Below are 21,295 nucleotides of genomic sequence, written 5' to 3'. Positions count from 1 at the left end.
AATCCAGGCTTTACCCAACAGAGTTTAGAAGTACATGATTAATTACACCTATTGTCAGCAAAACAGGGGTAGCAAACTGTGTCAAGTCACTGAGATGAGCTTTAGTTCAAGGTTAAATAAATGATGTAATCTTTCTGACCGGAAACTCTCCATTTTGCATCAAAATGTCTTCCATAACTCTGCTTTTTCCAAAAAATATTACACTTATTTCATGCCTTATTTCTTAAAATGCTTCACGTATTATGAATGACTTTCAAATGGTGACTGTTGTTATGTAGCCAAATATGATAGTCACTTTATGCACAGCAAGATTCCACAAATGGTAATGAGATGAATGCCCAGTTAATCTGTTTTTGGCGATGTTGATTAAAGGAGGGATGTTAGCTGAGACCAAGGGAGAACAGCCTACTGTTCTTTGAATAGCACGATGGGATCTTTAATGTTCACCTGAGCCACTGATTTAACTGCACCTTCGATTTTGCAGTGCACCTTCAGTACTGCCCTGGAGTGTCAGTCGAGTTTATGTGCTCAAGTCTTGGAGCGAGCTCAAACCTACGATTCCAACTCCAAGTGAGCCAAACTGAAATATCTGTAATGGCCCACTATTTGTAATAATCCAGCTTTGTTTTATTAGTTTGAGTCAAACTAACACCTACTTTTCCACCAAAATAATCCAGAGTTGTTGATCGTCTTTTAATTAGAAAGTTGATGCCATGCTATTGAGAGGAGCACTTACTGTAACTATTGGACTTTTGTTTTTCCAAGAGCTGTTAATGCAGCATTTCTTTTTAGAGTAATATGACTGCAGTAGCAGTGTTCATGTTTATAAACATTTCAGGAGAGCCACAAAAATAGTGTGTGAAAGTAGGATTTCAGTTATGGTCATTCTTTCCATTAACTCTTTGGACCGCAGTAAATAACTAGCTTTCCAAAATCTGGAAACTTTTCTGGTAAAAGTCAGAAAATGTAATATGTTACAGATTATGGCTCCCATGTGTCATTTAGAAAAATTCCCAGTACCAATACTTCAAATTCAAAGGATTTTAAGAATCATGCAATTCAACAAAAGTGAGGATCCAATGGACTCTTAGCCGTTTTCGGATTTTACACGGCTTTTGCCAGAGTGGAAAATAACCTTCTCTCTTGCATTAATCTGTTGTGGCCTCTGCTTTAATTAAGACATGTATGTTGAAGTAAATACTTGCTAGCAAATGTTAGACTGTTTACGGAGGGGTACTTCGCAGTTCAAAAAAAAAATCAAATCAAATCAAATCAACTTTTATTGTCATTGTTAGTGCACAAGTTAATTTCATCATGTTTCACTTAAGATTTGAATATGTATTACAACTAAAGTGTCGCAAATCTTTCTTTTATTTTAGCTACTCGATTCAACCTTGAAACTGAATGGAAGAACAACTATCCCCGGCTGAGGGAACTAGACAGGGTAACATTCAATTCTCAGTGAATCACTGTGGCATTTGTAATTTAGTAATTCTTTCTAACTTGATATCTTTTTTATTAGAATGAACTGTATGAAAAGGCTAAGAATGAGATTCTGGATGAAGTGATCAGCTTAAGCCAGGTTACCCCAAAACACTGGTAAAGCTATTTTATTTTATATCCGAACAATAAAATGTCTGCCTTTTTATTAAAGAAATGACATCTGATTGAAATGTTAATATTTAAAATATGTAAGTAATTTTAGTTTACAGCTATCAGTATCAGACTGGTATCCGTGGAATGTGGTACTTGGTGAATAGAGTAATATTGCTGCGGATTGCAGTAAAGTCAGCAACAAAGCTCCACTTCCCAGGTGGCTAATTTTTAATATTAGGTGAGCAGGAGCATTTTCTTTCTCCTAACACATTAAAACATTGAAAACAAAGTTTATAATATCCCCGGGGGATTCAAAAGTCTCCTGGTGGGGGTGTCAACACCACCTTGTTTTAGTGAATCGAAGAGTCAGATTGAGACATGAATTCTGAGTTATACTGCAGCTTCTGCACCAATGCATACCTGAAACCACTTTGCATCAATGCCTAACTTGCAGTATCACTGCATTATCAGTATGACGAAGCACAGCAGAGGAAATTGTTTTCTTAAAGGCTTTTATTTTTGGAAGAAATGCACATAACCTGAATGTTATGGTGCGATCCAAACTATATTTAAAAGTCTATAGTCAAGGATTATTTATATTTAAATCAAAATTTCATGTACAAATTATCTGTTCTAGACTTAAATTCTTTTGTTAATTTCATATTAATTTGAGGTGAGGCGTGTGAGTACTGGTGAATGAGGCATTGTTTTCCTCTTTTCATCCGATAATAGCTTTGAATACTCCCGCACCTTACAAAATGCAGATTATGTACAATGAAAAAGATTCCCTTCACTCTCACAATGTGCTTTGACCCTAACATTTGCAGACCACCTGTGCTGCAAAAGTATATTTCCAGTCATCGTATTCATTAGACCTTCAACTGAAACAATTTTTTGTACTTTCAACGTTTAATCTAGCAGCACATCTGTAACACTATCCTTCACATTCTCAACCAGCTCAATGTTCAAACACTGAAAAAAGTTACAGAATTATTTTCCCATAAATTAACAAAGAATCATTTGCTTGAGCATGCACTTTTTGCGAGTTATCTTGTCATTTCATGCATTGAAAGAAAAATCATAAAACTGCCTCTCTTGTTTCGCTTCAAATCTAAATCATACTACTTGCATTTATATGGTACCTTATCTTGTTTTTTAATTAAACGTCTCAATGAGCATCATGCAATGATTATTTTTTAGCATCCATTTACTGTTATTTAGGCAAAAGCAGCAGCAGTTCAGCATGAGCCACATCCAGTAAATAGCAATGAGATTAAAGACCAGTTAATTTACTTGGTGATATTGTTTGAGGGAAGAACGGTGGCCAGTACCTGGGAGAACTCCTTGTTGTTCTTCAAATAATGTGATAGTATCTAAATACCCACCCGAGCAGGGAGATTTAATGTCTCACTAAAAGATCGGCATCTCTGATAATGCAGCATTCCCTCAGCGGTGCACTGTAGTGTCAACTTAGTACTGGTGTGGTGTCTATAATCTGAGTGAAGCTGACCAATTAGTCCAAAATTCTAGCCAGTTTTGTGGTTGTGCATTGATGTCCACTAAGAACTGGATTGAAATTTCTGAACTCATTTGATTTGCAACCCTGAGCTAAACCCAGAATCTCAAGGTGAAAGGAATTTTTTTCCAACCAAACCACGTAAGCATGTACAGGAAACTTTTTTTTATCCAGCACGGACGGGACCGACGTGGTGCCGGTTCATCAAAAATTCCGGATAACCGAAAGCTATAGTAAAAGATACGGAGCTGAGAGCTCCGTATAAAGCAACAAACCCAACAGCTTCAGAACAATGGCCACAAGTTGCAAGCGTCTCTGTAGCTTAGCAACAGCTGCAGCCACACCCTTACACAGCAACACATGGAGGAAGGCAAGTAATAAAAGTTACCTGAACCTACTCCTGAATTTTGCCGGTTAACCGAGATTTCCGGTTATTTAGGTGCCGGTAAATCGAAAGTTTCCTGTATATAGAATCCAACAAATGAATTGGTACAGCAAGTTTGAGCTCTCAAATCAATGTAGTTTATGTAATTAGTCTACTCCTGAAAATTCAATAATTTTTTGTACTTACGAATTACCGGGCGATTCATATTTTTATTAAGCAACATAAGTAATGCACCAAAGTGGGAATTTATTTCTAAAAAAGGTTGAATTATTTTGATTTAAGCAACTTTGAATTAAGAGGAGTAGACAGCATTTGATATAATTGTACTTTACCGTAAGTAAGCGTTTTAGCCCATACTAGTTAGACTGTGCAAAAAATATTTTTGATATTAATTATTTGTGCAGTTGAGTACCACAAGATGATGAATATCAGGAGACATACTCCATATTAACACCCACTTTTTCACCAACATACCTGATAGAGTTTAGCATTTAATTTATTCAGGGTATAAATTATGTAGATATTATCTCGGTGCCAGCTCAAAGTGTGACACGAAAAATATGCCTTGTTGCAAAAAAAAAGGGGCACTCTTCTGAAGTTAAATGGAACACAAATAGATCCGCTCCCATACTTTTTATACATCTGGTTAGTGTTTCGGCAGAGTACAAAGAAAAACATGTCCTTATCTAGTAATGGTTCCCTTATTCTGTGACAGATGGCTGCATTTTATGGTTTTTTTGACAATCTTTCTTATTTGTATTTTCCCTTGTAATTTTGAAATATTCGGCTCAAAAGGCTCTGTAATCTGGCATGGGTTTTTTTCTATACTGTTAAGACCAGCATACAGTTTTCAAAACAAAAACTGTTTCAAAGTAGTTAATCTTTACTTCTATAAACCTAGTCTATAAAATAAAGAAAAAGTCACATTAAGAGTTGAAGGGTTAAACACCAGCTTAATTCCTAATAGTCTTATTGATTAGTAGCATAGAGTGAAATATTTTGGTTGGCTTGTAAAGGATTGAAATCTGTCCCTTAGGGAAGTACTTGGTTGTTTAGGGAATCTATGATAGATTAATAACTTTCAGGGACCGAGAAGGAAATAGATCAATGTTACTGAATCGATTTGATGATGAATTGTGCAGTGCTTGCTATTGTGTTTGGCATCTTGTTAGTATAGGTATATGCACTAACTGGCCATAGTGTCTGAACTGCTTTATATTGGTATGAATTTTTAGACCCATGGGTACAATAGTATTTTACCCATGGGTCTAAAAATGTAAAAAAAAATCAATATGGGGCTGTCAATGCAGTTGGAATGCAACAGGTGGTAGACATCAGCTTTTAGCATGCATGTGTAAATAGTTTAGACAAGTGTAGAATCAACTGATGACTGTACAGTATGCAGTGGTCAAAGGGAAATACTGGAAAGTAAGTTATAAAGATGTTTTAATGTGGAACATTATTTAATATTACACTTTGCGACCGGAGGCATTGATTTAAAATGTGTAAGACTGCAATTTCAAAATGATTAAAAAGGGGTTTCGCTTTTAAGTGTTTTATTATGTGTTTCAATTTACTATGCATACTGTAGAATTTCAATACAATGTACATGTCATCTTGAAGGGTAACACTTGATAAGAGAAATGCAATAAAACTGTACAGAAGCATGCTCTCATAATGTACTTGGTCTGCTAGTTAATTTGTAACTTCAAGATGTACTTTGTAACTGATAATCACTGAAGCAGTAGGAAGAATAAGGAGGATACATACTGCTTGGATAAGAGTCTAAATGGGGTAAAGGAACAAAGGGATCTAGATACACAAATAACTAAAAGTAGCTGTGCAGCTTAATAAGACCATAAAAAAAGCAATTCAAGCACTGGGGTTTATTTCTAGAGTGATAGAATTAAAAAGAAGAGAAGTTATGTTAAACTTGTATAGAACCTTGGTTAGACCACACTTTGATACCTTGCACATTTCTGGTCTCCATATTATAAAAAGGATATAGAGGCACTAGTGAATGCGCAAAAAATATTTACATGGATGATACAAGAACTTAGAGGTTATATGCATCAGAAAAGGCTGTGGGCCTCTTTTTTCTAGAAAAGTGAAGGCTGAGGGGTGACCTAACAGAGGTCCCTAAGATTATGAAACGGTTTGATAGGGTAGACGTAGAGAAAATGTTTCCACTTGTGGGGAAAACCAAAACTAGGCTCCATAAATATAGGACAATCACTAATAAATCCAATAGGGAATTCATGAAAAACTTCTTTATCCAAAGAATGGTTAGAATGTGGAACCTGCTACCACAAGGAGTAGTTGAGATGAATAGCATAAATGCATTTAAGGGGAAGCTAAATAAGCACATGAGAGAGAAAGGAATAGAAAGCTATGCTGATTGGGTTAGATCCAGTGGGGTGGGAGGAGGAAGCTTGTGAGGAGCATAAACGCTGGCATAGACCAGTAGGGCTGACTGGCCTGTTTCTGTGCTGTAGCCTCTGTAATTCGATGTATATGTCTCTTTAAAAACTACTGGAATAGGTTCCTGTACTTGCTGGTATGGGATATCTATTGTACAGATCTTACATTTAGCGCACAACAACCACAGTCTAAAGTGCCAAATATATTAAAAGAAAAAGGCAGTCATTTCAGGCTAGATTCTTCTTAACCAGAACCAGAGCCAGAAATTTACAAACGCCTCGCAGTCTGCAAACTTCCTTCAGCAACGATTAACTTCAGGATCCACAGCATTTACTTTCTAGCTGTAAAGGGGCAGTGAACGTAAATATGCATCAAACCAACAGCAGAAAATACTTTGTGTTACATGGTATAATGCTCCAGTTAGGAAAAAAAACATAGGAAAAAAAATAGGAGCTGGAGTAGGCCATTCGGCCCTTCGAGCCTGCTCCGCCATTCAATATGATCATGACTGATCCTCTATCTCAATACCATATTCCTGCTCTCTCCCCACACCCCTTGACGCCTTTTGCGTCTAGAAATCTATCTGTCTCCTTCTTAAATATATTCAGTGACTTGGCCTCCACCGTCTTCTGTGGTAGAGAATTCCACAGGTTCACCATCCTCTGAGTGAAGAAATTTCTCCTCATCTCAGTCCTAAATGTCCTAGCCCATATCCTGAGACTGTGATCCCTCGTTCTAGACCACCCCCCAGTCAGGGGGAAACATCCTCCCTGCATCCAGTCTGTCTAGCCCTGTCAGAATTTTATACGTTTCAAAGAGATCCCCTCTCATTCTTCTAAACTCTAGTGAATACATGCCTAGTCGACCCAATCTCTCCTCATACGACAGTCCTGCCATCGCAGGAATCAGTCTGGTGAACCTTCGCTGCACTCCCTCTATGGCAAGTATATCCTTTCTTAGGTAAGGAGACCAAAACTGCACACACTACTCCAGGTGTGGTCTCACCAAGGCCCTGTATAACTGTAGTAAGACATCCTTGCTTCTGTACTCAAATCCTCTTGCAATGAAGGCCAACATACCATTTGCATTCCTAACGGCTTGCAGCACCTGCATGTTTGCTTTCAGTGACTGGTGTACAAGGACACCCAGGTCCCTTTTTACATCAACATTTCCCAATCTATCACCATTTAAATAATACTCTGCCTTTCTGTTTTTCCTAACGAAGTGGATAACTTCACATTTATCCACGTTATACTGCCATGTATTTGCCCACTCACTCAACTTGTCTAAATCGCCTTGAAGCCTCTTTGCATCCTCCTCACAACTCACAATCCCACCTGGTTTTGTGTTGTCAGCAAACTTGGAAATAATTACATTTGGTTCCCTCATCCAAATCATTGATATATATTGTGAATAACTGGGGCCCAAGCACTGATCCCTGCGGTACCCCACTAGTCACCGCCTGCTACCCTGAAAAAGACCCATTTATTCCTACTCTCTGTTTCCTGTCTGTTAACCAATTTTCAATCCATGCCAGTATATTGCCCCCAATCCCATATGCTTTAATTTTGCACACTAACCTCTTATGTGGGACTTTATCAAAGACCTTCTGAAAATCCAAATACACCACATCCACTGGTTCTCCCTTATCTATTCTACCAGTTACATCCTCAAAAAACTCCAGTAGGTTTGTCAAACACGATTTCCCTTTCATAAATCCATGTTGACTTTCTCTAATCCCGTTGATATTTTCTAAGTGTCCTGTTATCACACTTAAGCATTTTCCCTACTACTGATGTTAGGCTAACTGGTCTGTAGTTCTCTGTTTTCTCTCGATCCTTTTTTAAATAGTGGGGTTACATTTGCCACCCTCCAATCTGCAGGAACCGTTCCATAATCTATAGAATTTTGGGAGATGACAACCAATGCATCCACTATTTCTATGGCTATCTCTTTTAGTACTCTGGGATACAGATTTTCAGGCCCTGGGGATTTATCAGCTTTCAGTTCCATTACTTTCTCCAGCATTATTTTTTTTTTAACTAATTAGCTTTAATTCCTCCTTCTCACTAGACCCTTGGTTCCTTAGCATTTCTGGGAAGTTATTTGTGTCCTCTACTGTAGAACCAAACTATTTGTTTAATTCCTCAGCCATTTCCTTGTTCCCCATTATGAATTTTCCCGTTGCTGACTGTAAGGGACCTACATTTGTCTTCACTAATCTTTTTCTTTTTACATACTTGTAGAAGCTTTTACAGTCTGCTTTTATGTCCCTTGCAAGTTTACACTCATACTCTTTTTTTTTCCCCTCTTAAACAACCTCTTGGTCCTTTTTCACTGAATTCTAAACTGCTCCCAATCCTCAGGCTTACTACTTTTTCTGGCAACTTTATATGACTCCTCTTTGGATCTAATACTATCCTTAATTTCTTTTGTTAGCCATGGTTGGGCCGCTTTTCCTTTTGTGTTTTTGCACCAGAAAGGAATGTATAACTGATGCAATTCATGCATTTGTTCCGTAAATGTTAGCCATTGCCTAGCCACCGTCATGCTTTTTAATGAAGCTCCCCAATCTATCATCGCCAACTCCTTCCTCATACCTTCGTAGTTTCCTTTGTTTAGATTTAGGACCCTAGTTTTGGATTGGACTACTTCACTTTCCATCTTAATGAAAAATTCTATCATGTTATGGTCACTCTTCCCTAAAGGGCCCCGCACAACAAGATTATTAATTAACCCCTTCTCATTGCACAATACCCAATCTAGGATAGCCTGTTCTCTAGTTGGCCCCTCAATGTACTGGTCTAAAAAACCATCTTGTACACACTCCAGGAATTCATCCTCCACAGTATTATTGCTAATTTGGTTTGGCCAGTCTTTTTGTAGATTAAAGTCACCCATGATTACTGTAGTACCCATGTTACATGCATTTCTAATTTCCTGTTTGATGCCGTCCCCTACATTACCACTACTGTTTGGAGGCCTATAGACAACTCCCACCAATGTTTTCTGCCCCATGGTGCTTCTTAGCTCCACCCAGACTGATTCTACATCTTGATTTTCTGAGCCAATATCCTTACTCACTATTGCTCTGATATAATCCTTTACAAACAACGCCACCCCACCTCCTTTTCCTTTTTGCCTGTCCTTCCTAAATATCGAATATCCTTGGATATTCAGCTCCCAGCCTTGGTCACCCTGCAGCCATGTCTCTGTAATCGCAATTATATCGTATCCGTTTTCATCTATTTGCGCTGTTAATTCGTCTACCTTATTACGAATGCTTCGTGCATTCAGATACAGTGCCTTTAGATTTGTGTTTTTAACATTTTTAGACATCTTAACATTTTTTTGTACTATGGCCCTATTTGTCATACCACTTTTTCTTACCCGGACCCTATTTGTTAGTGCGCTCGTTCGTTTGTACGCTCTGTCCCTTTCTGACACAATCTCATTATCCTTACCCCAATCACTTTCCAGCACTGCTTCCTTGTCTTTTCTCTTTAGCATTCTAAATTCCTCTCCACCGGGACCCTCTTTCCCCCCCACTTATTTAGTTTAAAGCCCTATCTGCCTCCCTAGTTATTCGATTCGCTGGAACTCTGGCCCCAGCATGGTTCAGGTGTAGTCCGTCCCAACGGAACAGCTCTCTCTTTCCCCAGTACTGATGCCAGTGCCCCACGAATCGAAACCCACCTCTCCCACACCAATCTTTGATCCATGCATTCATCTCCCTGATCCTATTGACTCTATGCCAATTTGCTTGTGGCTCAGATAATAATCCAGAGATTATTACCTTTGTGGTTCTGCTTTTTAATTTAGTCCCTAGCTGCTCAAACTCTCTCAGCAGAACCTCTTTCTCAGTCCTACCTATGTCGTTGGTACCTATGTGGACCACGACAACTGGATCCTCCCCCTCCCACTCCAAGTTCTTCTCCAGCCCGGAGGAGATGTCCTTTACCCTGGCACCAGGTAGGCAACATAGCCTTCGGGACTCATGCTCCTGGCTGCAGAGAACAGTGTCTATCCCCCTAACTATACTGTCGCCTACTACAACCACCTTCCTTTTTTCTCCCCCCCACTTGAATGGCTTCCTGTACCATGGTGCCGTGGTCAGTTTGCTCGTCCTCCCTGCAGTCCCTGCACTCGTTCACAAGGGTCGCAGGAACCTCGAATCTATTGGATAAGTGCAGGGACTGAGGCTCCTGCAATACTACCTCCTTGATCCCCGTACCTACCTCACTCGCAGTCACACCCTCCTGTCCCTGACCACGTGTCAATTCTAAGGTATTTAATCTAAGGGGTGTGACTGCCTCCTGGAGCAAAAGGTCCTCCCTGATGTCTCGCAATGTCTGCAACTCGGACTCCAGCTCCTCAACTCGGTGCCGAAGTTCCTCGAGCCGCAGACGCTTACCGCAGATGTGGTCACCCTGGACAAAAATGTCCACAAGCTCCCACATATTGCAGTTGTAAAAGAACGTATGCATCATCTGACTTGCTGTGAGGAACGCCATGGGAGATCAGAATAAAGAAAAAGTGTGGGGGTTGTAACACATTTAAAAGATTCTGATGACCGCCTAAAACATGAAAATGATGCTTGAGAAATGTCTACAATTTATTAACACCTTGAGAGAGTGCTGCAGCATGTAGCCCTCTCCCAGTATAGATTTATTTTGTCCTATCCTTTTATCATTAGAAGCTGAAGCATCGTACATGGGCGTGTTTTGGCTGTTAAGGGATATGGGGCAAAGGCAGGTATATGGAGTTAGGTCGCAGATCAGCCATGATCTCATTGAATGGCGGAACAGGCTCGAAGGGCTAAATGTCCTACTCCTGTTCCTATGTACCTGTTGCATGAGTATGTTATGGCCATTCTTATATGCTTATTTAAATAATCCTGATACATGTCACATGATAGCGGAAATATTTTTCTCCAGTTTGTCGAAGGCACTAACTTTCCAAGTTCAGTGTACAGATCCTTTTGACGACTCTGCAAAGAAGATTTTGTTGAAACATGGTGCAACATTTTTTCATCAGGTCGTCATCCTCTTGCACAGGTTCTGGACATTAGTCATCTTACACATCACTTGCCACGTACTGATCACTTGTTGCAAAAAATGAAGGTTATCTATCTAGTTGAACTTGGTGAAACCCAGTCTCCCTGGAGAAAAAGCAAAGAATCTGGACTCTATCGCAAACCGGGCCCATTTTAGTGACTTATTAGAAATGAGAGTTGTGAATAACCAGATGTACTTTTTAAATGAACACATCATTATTGAGCTTTGCAAGAGACAATATCGGATCACTTGGTCTGCAGCAATCGCTAAGGGTAGGTATACCTCCCCGATAACTTAATTGGTAAACGCAGTGTGTGACTGAGGATACGGAGAAAAGAATCAAAGGTTTAATTGCTGGTCTGTGTTGAGTTAGCTGGTGTCACCCTGGGTGAAAGTAAGGATGCTACAATTGGCCTGAGCTAGGGAGGTAAAATCAACCAGCTGCTGGGAGACCCCTGCTGGAACGTGCAGACATTGATTGAAAACAGAAGCAGGTTTGGCTGTGATGGGCCCCATGTCAATTAGCCTGCCAACACTCACTGTCTGTGCTCACACATGAAGAATGGCCACTTCGGCAGTCTAACATAAGAAGCTTGGTGCCCGTAGACCCATACCCAAGCAAGAGTCAGCACCTTCAGGAGAGGCGGAACACTTTTTATTGTTTAAAAGACTAACCCCATGTATGTGAATTATATATTTTATTTTAACAATGATGAGACGGTTTCTACTCAGACAGCAACACCTCCACTATTAAGGCTATGGCTGCCCCTGTAAAACCCTTGAGGTTAGTTGAAAAAGGACATTTAGGTGGAGGAAATCAATTTTCAAGGAGAATGCAGTGACATGGACACTGGGGCAGAGATGTCCTGGGACCATTGATCCTTCATAAACTTGCATTGCCCAGTCATAACAGGATTCATCATAGCACAGATTATCCAAACTCTGGTCCTGAACCTTCCCACACCCTCCCTTTTGCTCTCTTGCTCAACCTCAAGTTAGTCAAGAGTCTCCTCGTAGGCATAGAGGTGTCCTGTATGATTTCATAAAAATGGTCTCTGGTCTTCCACTGCAAATTCTGAATGGGGAATCTTTCCACTTCAGGGAAAGGGCTATGAATCACTAGATGTTGCATCTTGCCAGAAGAATCCAGAGTAATGTTCTCTCCAAATAATGATGATGAAGATAATGGCAATTGCTTAAAATGTCCCGCTAATAACTTTATAGGGGCAGAGATGCACGTTTAAAGCTTTTGTGTACATATCTTTGTAGAAACATAGAAACATGGAAGATAGGAGCAGGAGTAGGCCATTCGGTCCCTCGAGCCTGCTCCGCCATTTAATGAGATCATGGCTGATCATCCAAATTCAGTACCCTCTCCCTGCTTTCTCCCCATATCCCTTGATCCCTGTAGCCTTAGGAAATATATCTAACTCCTCCTTGAATATATTTAATGAATTGGTCTCAACTGCCGTGTGTGGTAGAGAATTCCACAGGTTCACCACTCTCTGGGTGAAGAAATTCCTCCTCATCCCAGTCCTAATGGCTTATCCCCTTATCCTTAGACTGTGACCCCTGGTTCTGGACTCCCCCGCCATCAGGAACATCCTTCCTGCATCTAGTCTGTCTAGTCCTGTTAGAATTTTATAAGTTTCAATGAGATCCCCTCTCATTCTTCTAAACTCTAGCGTATATAAGCCTAATCGACCCAATCTCTCCTCATATGTCATTCCTGCCATCCCAGGTATCAGTCTGGTGAATCTTCGCTCACTCTCTCCATGGCAAGAACATCCTTCCTCAGATAAGGTGACCAAAATTGCACATAATACTCAAGGTGTGGTCTCACCAAGGCCCTGTACAACTGCAGCAAGACTTCCTTGCTCCTGTACTCGAATCCTCTCGCTATGAAGGCCAACATACCATTTGCCTTCTTAACCGCCTGCTGCACCTGCATGCTTACCTTCAGCGACTGGTGCACAAGGACACCCAGGTCTCGTTGCACTTCCCCTTTTCCCAATCTAGTGCCATTCAGGTAATAATCTTTCTTCCTGTTTTTGCCACCAAAGTGGATAACCTCACATTTATCCACATTGGGCAGATGCATGGCAAATGCAGTATAATCACCCAACCTGTCCAAATCATACTGGACTTTCTCTGCATCCTCCTCTCAGCACACACGCCAACCTAGCTTTGTGTCGTCTGCAAACTTGGAGATATTACATCTAGTTCCCTCGTCTAGATCATTTATATATATATTGTGAATAGCTGGGGTCCTAGCATCGATCCCTGCGGTACCCCAGTAGTCACTGCCTGCCACTCGGAAAAAGACCCGTTTATTCCAACTCTTTGCTTCCTGTCTGCCAACCAGTTCTCTATCCAAGTCAGTACCTTTCCCCCAATCCCATGTGCTTTAACTTTGCACACCAATCTCTTATGCGGGACCTTATCGAAAGCCTTCTGAAAGTCCAAATACACCACATCTACTGGTTCTCCCTTATCTGTTCTACCAGTTACATCCTCAAAAAATTCCAGTAGATTGTCAAGTATGATTTACCTTTTGTAAATCCATGTTAACTTTGTCCAATCCTGTCACTGTTTTCCAAGTGCTCTGCTATTACATCTTTTATAATGGACTCTAGCATTTTCCCCACTACCGATGTCAGACTTACCGGTCTATAACTCCCCGTTTTCTCTCTACCACCTTTTTTAAATAGTGGGGTTACATTAGCTTTCCTCCAATCCATGGGAACTGTTCCAGAGCTATAGAATTTTGGAAGATGACCAGCAATGCATCTACTACTTCTAGGGCCACTTCCTTAAGTACCCTTGGATGTAGATTATCAGGCCCTGGAGATTTATTGGCCTTCAATCCCATCAATTTCCCTAACACCATTTCCCTACAAATACTGATTTCATTCAATTCCTCCCCCTCATTAGACCCTATGTTCCCCTACATCTCTAGGAGGTTATTTGTGTCCTCCTTTGTGAAGACAGAACCAAAGTATGTATTTAATTGGTCTGCCATTTCTTTGTTCCCCATTATAAATTCCCCTGATTCTGACTGCAAGGGACCTACGCTTGACTTCCCCAATCTTTTTCTCTTCACATAACTATAGCAGCTTTTACAGTCAGTTTTTATGTTCCCTGCAAGCTTACTCTCATAATCTATTTTTCCCCTCTTAATTAATCCCATTGTCCTCCTTTGCTGAATCCTAAACTGCTCCCAATCCTCAGGTTTGCTGATTTTTTTTTCTGGCCAAATTATATGTCCTCTCCTTGGATCTTATGCTATCCCTAATTTCCCTTGTTAGCCACGGTTGTGTCATCTTTTTTGTTTCATTTTTATGCCAAACAGGGATGAACAAATTGTGTAGTTCATCCATGCGATCTTTGAATGTTTGCCATTGCCTATCCACCGTCAACCCTTTAAGTAACGTTCCCCAATCCATCCTAGCCAACTCATGCCTCATACCATTGTAGTTTCCTTTATTTAAATTCAGGACCCTAGTCTCTGAGTCAGCAACTTCGCTCTCCATTTTAATGAAGAATTCGATCATATTATGATCGCTCCTCCCCAAGGGACCTCGCACAACAAGATTGCTAATTAATCCTTTCTCATTACATAATACCCAGTCTAAGATGACCTGACCTGTTGGTTCCTCGACATATTGGTCCAGGAAACCATCCCGTATACACTCTAGGAATTCCTCCTCCACAGTATTGTTACTAATTTGGTTAGCCCAATCTATATGTAGATTAAAGTCACCCATGATAACTGCCGTGCCCTTATTGCCGCGTCTCTAATTTCCAGTTTAATGCCATCCCCAACCTCAGCATTACTGTTTGGAGGTCTGTATGCAACTCCCACTAACAAATTTCTGAAATTTGCGCATGGTAATTTTGAGAATGAAGATTACACCACTCTCATTGTGTAACCTACTTTAAGAGTCCACACCTAAAACAAGGAAATCCTTGTCAGTTATAAGCAGGTTCCATTTTTTAGTAATTATTTTCTTTCTTTTGACTTTTTCTTGAAATATGAGTACACCATTAGGTTTTGACCTGGTGTGAAATCTATGTGAACTACTAGTAAATTGCCCATGGCCGCCTCCATAGCCAGTTGAATACGTTTTTTTAATACAAGATAGCGACAGAGTTAGGAGAAATTCTCTGCATGGGGTCACCCAGTGGTCAATGCCTACAACTATATTTTGACAGTTGACATAGTAAAATTGAATGGGAAATGTTGATATTTAAAATTGCATATGTTGATAAGGTATTGACAAAATATTGTGACATCAGGAAGTAAGGTTTATGCACAGGAAATGCATGCCCTATGCAAGATTTTTTATATATAGATGTATTCTATACATCCACCCATGTCTTACCCTTTAAGAGCAAATGTGCTATACTGTAAAATAAAGAACTAATTTATCTTATTGGAATTCTTTGTTAACTTGTTTCTAGGGAAGAGATTCTACAACGGAAGCTGTGGGAAAGAGTCGCTACACATGTGATAGAGAACATTTACCTTCCTGCTGCTCAGTCTGTGAATTCAGGCACATTCAATACCACAGTAGACATCAAGCTCAAACAATGGACTGACAAACAACTGCCTCACAAAGCAGTAGAGGTTTGAACCAGCTTGCATGTGTGCGCTCATTCTTATGTCGTTTACCTACATTTTAATTTGAGCTAGTGATTGTTTTGGGGGATGAAACTCAAGCTTAACAACTACAGGAAACTCTTTTTGATCCGGCACCGACGGGACCGGCGTGGTGCCGATTTATCAAAAAGTCTGGATTACAGAGAGGTATAGTAAAAGGTACGAGAGCTCCGTACACAGCAACAAATCCAGGCTTCCCTGTTGCTTAGCAGGAACCCCGGCCACAAGATCCAAGCATCCCTGTTGCTTAGCAACAGGTGCAGGAACCCTGGTTACACAGCCACAGATCCAGGAATGGCCACTAATATGAAGTAAAACGTACCTGAACCTACTCCTGAATTTTGCCGGTTAACAGAGATTTCCAGTTATTGAGGTGCAGGTAAATCGAGAGTTTCCTGTAATACTATATCTTAAGAGAGTGGAAAGAAAATACATTTACAAAGAACTCCTTTTTCTTTTGCACAATCATTCTCTGAAAGAGTCACTTTCATCTATATAACACTTTTATCATATCTATCAAACATCTCAAAGCATGCCATATACAATGAATTATTTTTGACTATGTACTCTTGCTCTTCTATTGCTTCTGTAGTCTGTCTTGTTTTCCATTATTTCAACCTGTATCTGTGCTATTTGTCCTTCTTCCCCAACACCCTTTTCCTGCCAATCCTGGTAGCATTGAATCAAACAGGAGTATGATTTCATAGTTGATGGCAACTCCCTAGTACCTTGACAAAGCAACCAGAGACTGTACAGTGTGTAATAACAACAGAAAATGCTGGAAATACTCAGCAGGCCAGGCAGCAGACGTGTCCTTTTAACAGGAGTTGTTGTTGATCAAGAGAGGGGAGCCTATGCTGGCACTAAGACCAGTTACGTCCCACTGGTGTTCTTGTTAAAACTGCTCACTTGGAACAGAGCACAGATTGAATCTTTTCGGTTTGTATGACTTGGTATCACCATGCTTAGCAATGGAGCAAACGGTACCCTAAGCATCCTATGTTTGGAAAGGTTGGCAGTAACCAATATCTGTAGTTTGAGGAATCTTGCCACTAAACAGCCGTTTGCTTCCCTAGTCCATTGACTTGAGACCAATGATGGGCTGCCTGAGTGAAGGTCATGAAAACTGGGATTTGTAAAGTTAATAATTGAACTGAATAAAACTCAAATGATTGGGACTTAAATTAGACCATCCAATGGACAGTTCTAACTACCTTCACCACACGGACTGCAGCGGTTCAAGATGGCGGCTCACCACCTTCTCGGGGGCAACTAGGGATGGGCAATAAATGCTGGCCTTGCCAGCGACGCCCACACCCCACTAACGAATAAAAAAAACGTCACCAAGTGTTTTATTTAAGGTTTTTTTAAACTGCAGTTTTAATGCTTACTGCTATTTTTATCATACATTTATCATTTTGAGCATTTTATTTGAAATGTGTACAAAACATAAATTTTTCCCCTGCTCAGGGATCTAACATCTAGTATATTGTGTGCAATCGCTGTTAATGGCAGTAAATTAACAGCAGTATCTTTGAAGCACTGTATAAATGCAAGTTGCTGAGTAACTACCCCAAGATCAATGATTTTACTAAACCTTTAGTCTGAGTAATTTTATTTATGCCAGTACATTCTCGTTTGCAGGTTGCTTGGGAAACCTTGGAGGATGAGTTTGCTCGCTTTATGTCAGAGCACAAAGGAAAGGACCATGATGATATCTTTGACAAACTAAAACAGGCTGTCAAAGATGAAAGTATAAAACGTCACAAATGGAATGAGCAGGCTGAAGATAGTCTGGTACAGCATCACCTGATTTTGTAATGATTATTGTGACTTCCGCAAACACTCCTGAATTAAATTGTTAGTGTAGTTAAGGAATTCCTAATTATTATGATATAAGTTTAATTTAGTGGTTTGCATATGGCCTAATTTTTTTTTACATTTACTCCATAATTGCATGAATAATGTTCCTATAGTATTCTTACAGTAATATAAAACTACAAACCCTGACGAAGAAACCTTTGATATTCATAATATGATTAGGTAGAGTCAGCACTGTTTTATGAAAGGGAATTCATGTTTGACAAATCTATTAAGAGTTTGAGTGTATAAGTAGCACAGTAGATAAGAGGGAATCTGGATGTAGTATATTTGGATTTTCAGAAGACATTCGATAAGGTGCCACACAAGAGGTTGTTACACAAGATTAGGGCTTCATGGGATTGGGGGTAATATATTAGCATGGATTGAGGATTGGTTTATGGACAGAAAACAGAGAGTAAGAATAAACGGGTCATTTTCTGGATAGCAGGGTGTAACTAGTGGAGTGCCGCAAGGATCAGTGCTTGGACCTCAATTATTAGAATCTATATCAATGACTTAGATAAGGGGACTGAGTGTAATATATCCAAGTTTGTTGATAATAAAAAGCTAAATGGGAAAGTAAGCTGTGAGGAGGGCGCAAAGAGGCTGCAAAAGGACATAAACCGGTTAAGTGATTGGGCAAGAAGGTGGCAGATGGAGTATAATGTGTAGTCGTATGAAATTATCCACTTTGATAGGAAGAAAGGTTGAGAGACTAGTAAATGTTGGTATTCAGTGAGATTTGAGTGTCCTTGTACACAAATCACTGAAAGTTAACATGCAGGTACAGCAAGCAACAAGGAAGGCCAATGGTATGTTGGCCTTTATTGCAAGGGGGTTGGAGTATAAGAGTAAGGAAGTCTTGCTGAAATTATATAGGGCTTTGGTGAGACCACAACTGGAGTACTGCGTACAGTTTTGGTTTCCTTACCTAAGGAAGGATATACTTGCCTTAGAGGGAGTGCAACAAAGGTTCACTGGACTGGTTCCTGGGATGGGGAGATTGTCCTATGAGGAGAGATTGAGTAGACTAGGGCTATATTCCCTAGAGTTTAGAAGAATGAGAGCTGACCTCATTGAAACATATAAAATTCTTAAGGGGCTTAACGGGGTAGATGCTGGGAGGATGTTTCCCCTGGCTGGGGAGGTCTAGAACTAGGTGTGTCAGTCTCAGATTAAGGGGTCGGCCATTTAGGGCTGAGATGAGAAATTTCTTCCCTCAAAGGGTTGTGAATCTTTGGAATTCTCTACCCCAGAGGGCTGTGGATGCTCAGTCATTGAGTATATTGAAGACAGAGATTGATAGATTTTTGGATACTAAGGGAATCAATGGATATGGGGATAGGGCAGGAAGGTGCAGTTGAGGTAGAAGATCAGCCATAATCTTATTGAATGGTGGGGCAGGCTCGTCGGGCCGAATGGACTATTCCTCTTATTTCTTAGGTTCGTTATCTTAAGTAGGAAAGTTGCGCTGCTATGCTAAGGGATTAGTTTTCAATCACAGCTTTGAGTAACATTTAAGTATTGTCCACAATTGGTGAGTTTTGTTGATGCTTAGTTGAGCTGCTGGTGGTAGCATCTTATGGTATTAGAGTACAGGAAACTTTGTGCTGTCCGGCACCCACGGGACCGAGCTGCTGCCGTTGCCTCAAAACTACCGTACTCTCGAGAGTTAATGTTGAGAGATACGGAGATTCTTCTCTCCGTATTTGACAACAAACACTGTTGCTTAGCAACAGCTTCTAAACACTCGGGTGTGGCCCTAAAGCTCTGTAGCTGAAGCTGTTGCTATAGCTACAGACCTGGCACAGCTTGACTGTTCAAACAAAGCAAAAAAAACAAACAAAAAGAATAAAAAACGGCTGCTGATTTTTGCCGGTGGCTCCAGATTGCCGGATAGCTCACCTCCGGATAGCACAAAGTTTCCTGTACTCTGATACCATAAGATGGTAATAGCAGGAATCCGAACCCTCCCAGGAAAACGTGCTTCCTGTCCGCCAGTAGAGAGCAGTATCACTAACTGGGGAAGTCTCAGGCTGACAGTATGTCCTCCTGGCTGGAGGAAAGTAGAAAAGACATACAAAATTTTGCAAACTGCCTTTTTATTTTCATTTGCAAAAAGGCTCAATATGCCAGACGTGTAAAAATCCAAAGTAATCCTTTTTTCATATATCTGTCACATTTCTTTAAAATTCTCAGCAGTACATTTAATTTGGAGAGAGACATCAGATTTTTACATTCACAGAATGAAACAGAACACCTGATTTTTGTAATCTTGTTTTTTAAGTTAACTTTATAAACTGTAGGTCTTTGGTACTCTTGAAAGAATTGGCATTGAACTCAGTGATATATTTGCCATACCTTGAAAGCACAAGCATGCTGAAAATGCATAAGATTTGATTTGTTCTCTATCCCTTATCCGTATTTAATTGTTACCGTTGTGTTTCTGTAGCGAGTCATCCAGCACAATGCTTTAGAAGATCGTTCTATATCTGACAAACAGCAATGGGATGCGGCTATCCATTTCCTGGAAGAAACGCTGCAATCCCGTCTTCGAGACAGTAAGTTTCCAAAACTTCATGGTTTTAGTTTTTTACTTTAGTGAATACTTCGTAGTCTTAAAAACAAGAATAGATTTCCAACCTTCCCCCTCTTCTTGATTGGCCTTATGATCTAAAATCTGTCAAAATATTGAGGGACATGGCCTTTTCAAAGGGTTTTTAATGTTGTGGTACAAATGGCTCTCTGATCCTTTATGAATACTAATGTCAGAAAATGCATATGGTCGCATTTCTGTTTATCCATACATCCAACTTTACACCAAAGTTTTCTGCAAATAGGACCTCTAATTTAATACTGGTTTGGGCAAGAACAAAAATGTAAAAAAGAGGGTTTCAAAATGTTTAACGGCCATTTTTGTCTCCTAATGTTTAGCTGCTGTCTGCAGATCTCCATCTCTGTCCCATTTCTATTGTTTGGTGGCCTATAATGCACACCAAATATTGTACCGTTCTTAACTCTATCCATATGGATTCTGTCTTAGTGCAATATCCGTAGGACATCTGTGCATTCTAGTGCTATGATAGAATCCTTCATTAACACCCACACCTTTTTGTCACTCCCTGTTTCTTCTGAAATTGTTATAAATCAGCAATATTAAGTTCCCAGTCCTTTCCAAACTTAAGCCATGTTTCTATTATAGCTACAATATTGTATCCCTCCATAATGCTCCTAACTTTCTCATTTTGTTTTGAATTTTTTGTGCTTTCACATTTCATTCAATCCTGACTCCATTGTATTGGAATGTTGTCCCTTATCCTTTTTCCTGGTTCTCTCATTTAATTTTTTAATATTCACTATGTCGTAACCCGTTTTTTTTCCATATCCCCTTTGACTTTATTTCAACAAAGCCTGTTGCATTTATTCCAATAGTTTCATTAATTCTACTGTCTAGATTCAAACCTAGACTCTTCCCCTGACATATAGGTTTAAATCCTCCCTCACTGCATTCTTTACCCTATTGGCAAGAACTTTGGTGTGTTTCATTTCAGATGATGGCCATTCCTTCGGTATAGCTTCAGTGCCCCAAGAATGTGAATGCTTTCCTCCTTCAGCAACCCTGATTTTCTTGTTTTCATGTGGGCTGGGACTAGAGCCTAGCCAGCAAACAGAAAATAACATAATTTTCATCATAAATAACAACAGAAAATGCTGGAAAAACTCAGCAGGCCAGGGCAGCATCCATGGAGAGAGAAACAGAGTTAACGTTTCAGGTCGATGACCTTTCATCGTTC

The 21,295-nt window shown here is 40.0% G+C and overlaps 1 protein-coding gene across 14 annotated transcripts in view; it reads left to right on the top strand.

Moving 5' to 3' along the window:
* The window catches only part of opa1 (OPA1 mitochondrial dynamin like GTPase), a 152,834-nt gene that overhangs the window by 66,309 nt on the left and 65,230 nt on the right, over window positions 1–21,295 (top strand). For all 14 annotated transcript variants that reach the window (XM_085990237.1, XM_085990238.1, XM_085990244.1 and 11 more), the window contains 5 exons: window positions 1,380–1,444; window positions 1,523–1,599; window positions 15,440–15,605; window positions 17,283–17,435; window positions 19,954–20,062. In XM_085990237.1, the coding sequence (XP_085846363.1) occupies window positions 1,380–1,444; window positions 1,523–1,599; window positions 15,440–15,605; window positions 17,283–17,435; window positions 19,954–20,062 (570 nt within the window). The remainder of the gene's footprint in view (window positions 1–1,379; window positions 1,445–1,522; window positions 1,600–15,439; window positions 15,606–17,282; window positions 17,436–19,953; window positions 20,063–21,295) is intronic.

This window comes from Somniosus microcephalus, chromosome 6, assembly GCF_052327205.1.
Source record: "Somniosus microcephalus isolate GS21.2 chromosome 6, FLI_Smic_1.0, whole genome shotgun sequence".
NCBI classification, from domain to species: domain Eukaryota; kingdom Metazoa; phylum Chordata; class Chondrichthyes; order Squaliformes; family Somniosidae; genus Somniosus; species Somniosus microcephalus.
This window is presented reverse-complemented; position numbering and strand designations above follow the sequence as displayed.